We start from the raw sequence: 7,223 nt of genomic DNA on the forward strand, positions 1-7,223 counted from the left end.
TGCTTCTCACCTGCATGGTGTCTGCTCTTTACGTTATATTTCTAGGATTGTAGAAGGCAGTGCTAGTTCCTACCTGCATGGTGTCTGCTCTTTACGTTATATTTCTAGGATTGTAGAAGGCAGTGCTAGTTCCTACCTGCATGGTGTCTGCTCTTTACGTTATATTTCTAGGATTGTAGAAGGCAGTGCTAGTTCCTACCTGCATGGTGGGTCGTAGCAGGACGTGTCTGCACTGGAAGGAGGGCATCTTAGTGTTGCCAGACTGTCTGTAGTCTCGAACCTCAGCTACCACACAGCCACAGTGGAAGATGTTCACCTGGACAAGGAGACAGAGAGGAGACAAGGAGACAGAGGGGGGGACGAGGAGACAGAGAGGGGACAAGGAGTCAGGGGGGGGGGGGGGACAAGGAGACAGAGAGGGGACAAGGAGACAGAGGGGGGGGACGAGGAGCCAGAGGGGGGGACGAGGAGCCAGAGGGGGGGACGAGGAGACAGAGAGGGAACAAGGAGACAGAGAGGGGACAAGGAGACAGTGGGGGGGACAAGGAGTTAGAGGGGGGGGGGACAAGGAGTCAGAGAGACAGGGAGGCAATACAAACACACACAGACACCTGGGACTACTCTAAGAGATCCACCAGGATTGGAGGAACACATACCTGGGACTTCTCAGGATTGGAGGAACACATACCTGGGACTTCTCAGGATTGGAGGAACACATACCTGGGACTTCTCTAAGAGATCCACCAGGATTGGAGGAACACACACCTGGGACTTCTCAGGATTGGAGGAACACATACCTGGGACTTCTCTAAGAGATCCACCAGGATTGGAGGAACACACACCTGGGACTTCTCTAAGAGATCCACCAGGATTGGAGGAACACACACCTGGGACTTCTCTAAGAGATCCACCAGGATTGGAGGAACACACACCTGGGACTTCTCTAAGAGATCCACCAGGATTGGAGGAACACACACCTGGGACTTCTCTAAGAGATCCACCAGGATTGGAGGAACACACACCTGAGACTTCTCTAAGAGATCCACCAGGATTGGAGGAACACACACCTGGGACTTCTCTAAGAGATCCACCAGGATTGGAGGAACACACACCTGGGACTTCTCTAAGAGATCCACCAGGATTGGAGGAACACACACCTGGGACTTCTCTAAGAGATCCACCAGGATTGGAGGAACACACACCTGGGACTTCTCTAAGAGATCCACCAGGATAGGAGGAACACATACCTGGGACTTCTCTAAGAGATCCACCAGGATTGGAGGAACACATACCTGGGACTACTCAGGATTGGAGGAACACACACCTGGGACTTCTCTAAGAGATCCACCAGGATTGGAGGAACACACACCTGGGACTTCTCTAAGAGATCCACCAGGATTGGAGGAACACATACCTGGGACTTCTCAGGATAGGATGAACACACACCTGGGACTTCTCTAAGAGATCCACCAGGATAGGAGGAACACACACCTGGGACTTCTCTAAGAGATCCACCAGGATAGGAGGAACACACACCTGGGACTTCTCTAAGAGATCCACCAGGATTGGAGGAACACACACCTGGGACTACTAGGATAGGAGGAACACACACCTGGGACTACTCTAAGAGATCCACCAGGATTGGAGGAACACACACCTGGGACTACTCTAAGAGATCCACCAGGATTGGAGGAACACACACCTGGGACTACTCTAAGAGATCCACCAGGATTGGAGGAACACACACCTGGGACTACTCTAAGAGATCCACCAGGATTGGAGGAACACACACCTGGGACTTCTCTAAGAGATCCACCAGGATTGGAGGAACACACACCTGGGACTTCTCTAAGAGATCCACCAGGATTGGAGGAACACATACCTGGGACTTCTCTAAGAGATCCACCAGGATTGGAGGAAGCTCCTCGGCGTCCAGGTACTCCAACAGCTGTCCTTCCTCATACGGCAGACGGATCGTCTCAGAGTCTAGCAAACAAAAACAAACAAACATAAACATCCTTCCAAAATGAAACATACAGTACCTCAGATATTCAATGATACCAACATACAGTGTGGTGTGTGTGTGGTGTCGTCAGCATATACGGTGTGTGTGATTTTAAGGGTTCGGTGAGGATCGATTGATCGCGGACTCTCACCAGATCCATTCTTGCCGAGGAGCATGAGGGAGTAACCCTTGTTGCCGGGGTAAAGGTTGACCACCAGACAAGACACTGACTCCTGAGACACCAGCTTCTCCAGCAGGTTGACATTCCTACGCAGCTTCTAACCAGGAAGTACAGAACAACCACCATCAACGATCACTAAATGATACAGGCGTATCAATTCAAAGATGCATTCAAACCCCTATGCAGCCTCTACACAGGGAAGGACATGAACCAATCAATTGAATGACTCAGACATAATCATTAACAATAAATATTATAGGATGATTGATAACAATTCATTGGCATGACCAAACAGCTTCTAACCAGGAAGTACAGGAAAACAATGTTCAATCATCATTCACTGATTACAGGAATAGATACGCAGGAAGATTCAATCACATTCCTCCAGGGCTTCTGAACGGGGAGACACTAGGAAAATACTCTTCAACTAACCGGTACCCCCTGTATGTAGCCTCCACATTGACTCTGTACCGTAACACCCTGTATGTAGCCTCCACATTGACTCTGTACCGTAACACCCTGTATGTAGCCTCCACATTGACTCTGTACCGTAATACCCTGTATATAGCCTCCACATTGACTCTGTACCGTAACACCCTGTATGTAGCCTCCACATTGACTCTGTACCGTAACACCCTGTATATAGCCTCCACATTGACTCTGTACCGTAACACCCTGTATGTAGCCTCCACATTGACTCTGTACCGTAATACCCTGTATATAGCCTCCACATTGACTCTGTACCGGTACCCCCTGTATATATCCTCCACATTGACTCTGTACCGTAACACCCTGTATATAGCCTCCACATTGACTCTGTACCGGTACCCCCTGTATATAGCCTCCACATTGACTCTGTACCGGTACCCCTGTATATAGCCTCCACATTGACTCTGTACCGGTACCCCCTGTATGTAGCCTCCACATTGACTCTGTACCGGTACCCCCTGTATATAGCCTCCACATTGACTCTGTACCGGTACCCCCTGTATATAGCCTCCACATTGACTCTGTACCGGTACCCCCTGTATATAGACTCCACATTGACTCTGTACCGGTACCCCCTGTATATAGCCACAACATTGACTCTGTACCGGTACCCCCTGTATATAGCCTACACATTGACTCTGTACCGGTACCCCCTGTATATAGCCTCCACATTGACTCTGTACCGGTACCCCCTGTATATAGCCTCCACATTGACTCAGTACCGTAATACCCTGTATATAGCCTCCACATTGACTCTGTACCGGTACCCCCTGTATATAGCCTCCACATTGACTCTGTACCGTACCCCCTGTATATAGCCTCCACATTGACTCTGTACCAGTACCCCCTGTATATAGCCTCCACATTGACTCTGTACCGGTACCCCATGTATATAGCCTCACACATTGACTCTGTACCGTAATACCCTGTATATAGCCTCCACATTGACTCTGTACTGGTACCCCCTGTATATAGCCTCCACATTGACTCTGTACCGGTACCCCCTGTATATAGCCTCACACATTGACTCTGTACCGTAACACCCCCTGTATATAGCCTCCACATTGACTCTGTGCCGTAATACCCTGTATATAGCCTCCACATTGACTCTGTACCGTAAAACCCCCTGTATATAGCCTCCACATTGACTCTGTACCGGTACCCCCTGTATATAGCCTCCACATTAACTCTGTACCGGTACCCCCTGTATATAGCCTCCACATTGACTCTGTACCGGTACCCCCTGTATATAGCCTCCACATTGACTCTGTACCGGTACCCCCTGTATATAGCCTCCACATTGACTCTGTACCGGTACCCCCTGTATATAGCCTCCACATTAACTCTGTACCGGTACCCCCTGTATATAGCCTCCACATTGACTCTGTACCGGTACCCCCTGTATATAGCCTCCACATTGACTCTGTACCGGTACCCCCTGTATATAGCCTCCACATTGACTCTGTACCGGTACCCCCTGTATATAGCCTCCACATTGACTCTGTACCGGTACCCCCTGTATATAGCCTCCACATTAACTCTGTACCGGTACCCCCTGTATATAGCCTCCACATTGACTCTGTACCGTAAAACCCCCTGTATATAGCCTCCACATTGACTCTGTACCGGTACCCCCTGTATATAGCCTCCACATTGACTCTGTACCGGTACCCCTTGTATATAGCCTCCACATTGACTCTGTACCGGTACCCCCTGTATATAGCCTCCACATTGACTATGTACCGGTACCCCCTGTATATAGCCTCCACATTAACTCTGTACCGGTACCCCCTGTATATAGCCTCCACATTGACTCTGTACCGTAATACCCTGTATATAGCCTCCACATTGACTCTGTACCGGTACCCCCTGTATATAGCCTCCACATTGACTCTGTACCGGTACCCCCTGTATATAGTCTCCACATTGACTCTGTACCGTAATACCCTGTATATAGCCTCCACATTGACTCTGTACCGTAATACCCTGTATATAGCCTCCACATTGACTCTGTACCGTAATACCCTGTATATAGCCTCCACATTGACTCTGTACCGGTACCCCCTGTATATAGCCTCCACATTGACTCTGTACTGGTACCCCCTGTATATTGCCTCCACATTGACTCTGTACCAGTACCCCCTGTATATAGCCTCCACATTGACTCTGTACCGGTACCCCCTGTATATAGCCTCCACATTGACTCTGTACCGGTACCCCCTGTATATAGCCTCCACATTGACTCTGTACTGGTACCCCCTGTATATAGCCTCCACATTGACTCTGTACCGGTACCCCCTGTATATAGCCTCCACATTGACTCTGTACCGGTACCCCCTGTATATAGCCTCCACATTGACTCTGTACCAGTAAACATTTGACATCAGGGTCAATGGGATAAACGTTCAATAGGTAACCAGAATAAATCTGAAGTCTCCAACAACAACACAGGTTTTCCCTTTCTGTTACAAACAACAACATTTTGCTATGAAGCTACATGGGTCCAATGTTTTAGGTCTGTCAAATGCTTTTATTTCTACATGACTGAACTTCGACCTGGTTACCTTGAGCTCTGGTTCTTTGTCACACTCTTCGATGTAGAGCTCATATAGTTTCTGATATAGACTCTTCCTCCCTCCGGACAACGCTCTCCTCTTGGCTGGCTGTTGACGAGCACTTTCAACAATGTACTGAACGAAGACAAATACAAAAGTCTGATGGATTTGAACTGATACACACACACACACACACATACATACATACATACATACATACACACATACATATATAAATATATATATAAAAAAATACAAACTTTTACCTCAGCCCGATCCAATGCATATTCCAAAACTTGTTTCTGCAAATAGAACATTTGAAATTCATTATTGTAGTCTTCAGTTGTCTTCTCTGGCCACAGGGCAACACAGATAAATAGTGAGCTCCCTAGCTGTAGCCATGGTTACCTAGCTAGCTAGCTGTAGCCATGGTTACCAAGCTTGCTATCTGTAGCCATGGTTACCTAGCAGACACACTTTACAAAGGAAACGGAAGAGTCAATACATGCGAGCAGATATAGCTTGGGCGGCCATGATCACAAGTCGTACATAGATACTGGCTATAGTGTCAATCAATAGGCGCACAGAGATATCATAGATGGGTCGGCAGCGCAGTCTAGTGGTTAGATTGTTGGCCTAATAACCGAAAGGTTGCTGGATCGAATCCCTGAGCTGACAAGGTACAAATCTGTCGTTTTGCCCCCTGAACAAGGCAGTTAACCCACTGTTCTCCGGTAGGCCGTGATTGTAAATGACAATTTGTTCTTAACTGACTTGCCGTGTTAAATACATTTAAAAAAAATAGATGCATACCATCGTTGTCTGCCACCGGTAGCTGGGTGAGTGACCGTTTGCAGCTGTCCTTAGCCCCACACCGTCACCTCCATAGAGCGACCATTCAAACCCTGCATGCACACACAGCGACACCAAACACAGCCCGGGCCAAACCACATGTCAACAACAGCAAAGACACCCATCGTTCAAGCGGGTCGGGTAGAAATACGGTCCAGATAAGTTTGATAGTGTGCCGATTTCTCAACAAATAGTGTATAATATATCTGTCTGTACAAGATAACTCAGTTTCAATCAATACATTTTGAAGAAATCGCGTTATTTTCACTATAACCCACTTAGCTTGATGATAACTTTATTCTGACAGGCAAGCGAAGCTAGCAGGTTAGCATAGCTAGCATTTCTTCTAGGGAAACTGCAAAAGTTAGCGAGCTGGGACAAAAAAACGCATGAACCAGAGTCAATCTAAAACAGTAGAATGGACCTGCCTCATTGTAGATCTTAACTCCAATGCTTAAAAACAATATATTACTTCAGAGCGTTCATTGAAAAAAGAAAAGAAAACAACAACCTCACAGCAGCAGCCATTTTCGTCCAGTGTGACAACAGAAAGTACACTTCCGGTAAGGGTACTAGACAGGAAATAAAACTTCCCAGAGCAGAAAATGCTTTGGAATTCCTCTCCTGTCCAACGTTTTCATTCAGCAATATTGATAGAAATGAATATTTAAAATATATATATTTATATATTAATTAAAAACTGTTTTTTTTTTAAAACATACGCAATATTTTTTATTTTAATAAGATATGCACATTGATGTATTATGTTGACATTTGATTTAGCTACTCATTGAGACGGAGAATCTTGTGTGCACACTGCACAGATTATACTGTAAACTGATTAGGCCTATACAGTAATCAATAGTTTAGGACTATATATCAGATCATGTTTGATCTCAGAAATCAGTGAGTTGAGTTTGAAAAGTAACCCAAGAGTAGACACTTATGCATAGGCCTATTTGACAACCTGTAGACCTCGTTAGCATGCGGGGCCTACATTCAGATTGGATTGGTTTCTTTTCAACCAGTGCACATATAAAAAGGGAATCTGACACAAACTAAAACTACAGTTGAAGTCGGAAGTTTACATACACTTAGGTTGGAGTCATTAAAAGTTGTTTTTGAACCACTCCACACATTT

General features: G+C 46.4%; 1 protein-coding gene across 1 annotated transcript in view; it reads right to left on the bottom strand.

Annotated features, from left to right (window-relative positions):
* The window catches only part of LOC135534880 (transcription factor SPT20 homolog), a gene marked incomplete at its 3' end in the record, with an annotated part of 14,123 nt that extends 7,488 nt beyond the window's left edge, over positions 1-6,635 (bottom strand). The window contains exons 1-7 of the mRNA XM_064961690.1: positions 6,594-6,635; positions 6,044-6,135; positions 5,497-5,532; positions 5,240-5,365; positions 2,157-2,283; positions 1,883-1,986; positions 200-316 (exon numbers count right to left, since the gene is read on the bottom strand). Of these exons, the coding sequence (XP_064817762.1) occupies positions 200-316; positions 1,883-1,986; positions 2,157-2,283; positions 5,240-5,365; positions 5,497-5,532; positions 6,044-6,046 (513 nt within the window). The remainder of the gene's footprint in view (positions 1-199; positions 317-1,882; positions 1,987-2,156; positions 2,284-5,239; positions 5,366-5,496; positions 5,533-6,043; positions 6,136-6,593) is intronic.
* Between the last annotated feature and the right edge of the window lie 588 nt (positions 6,636-7,223).

The sequence above is a fragment of the Oncorhynchus masou genome, unplaced genomic scaffold (genome assembly GCF_036934945.1).
Source record: "Oncorhynchus masou masou isolate Uvic2021 unplaced genomic scaffold, UVic_Omas_1.1 unplaced_scaffold_4075, whole genome shotgun sequence".
NCBI classification, from domain to species: domain Eukaryota; kingdom Metazoa; phylum Chordata; class Actinopteri; order Salmoniformes; family Salmonidae; genus Oncorhynchus; species Oncorhynchus masou.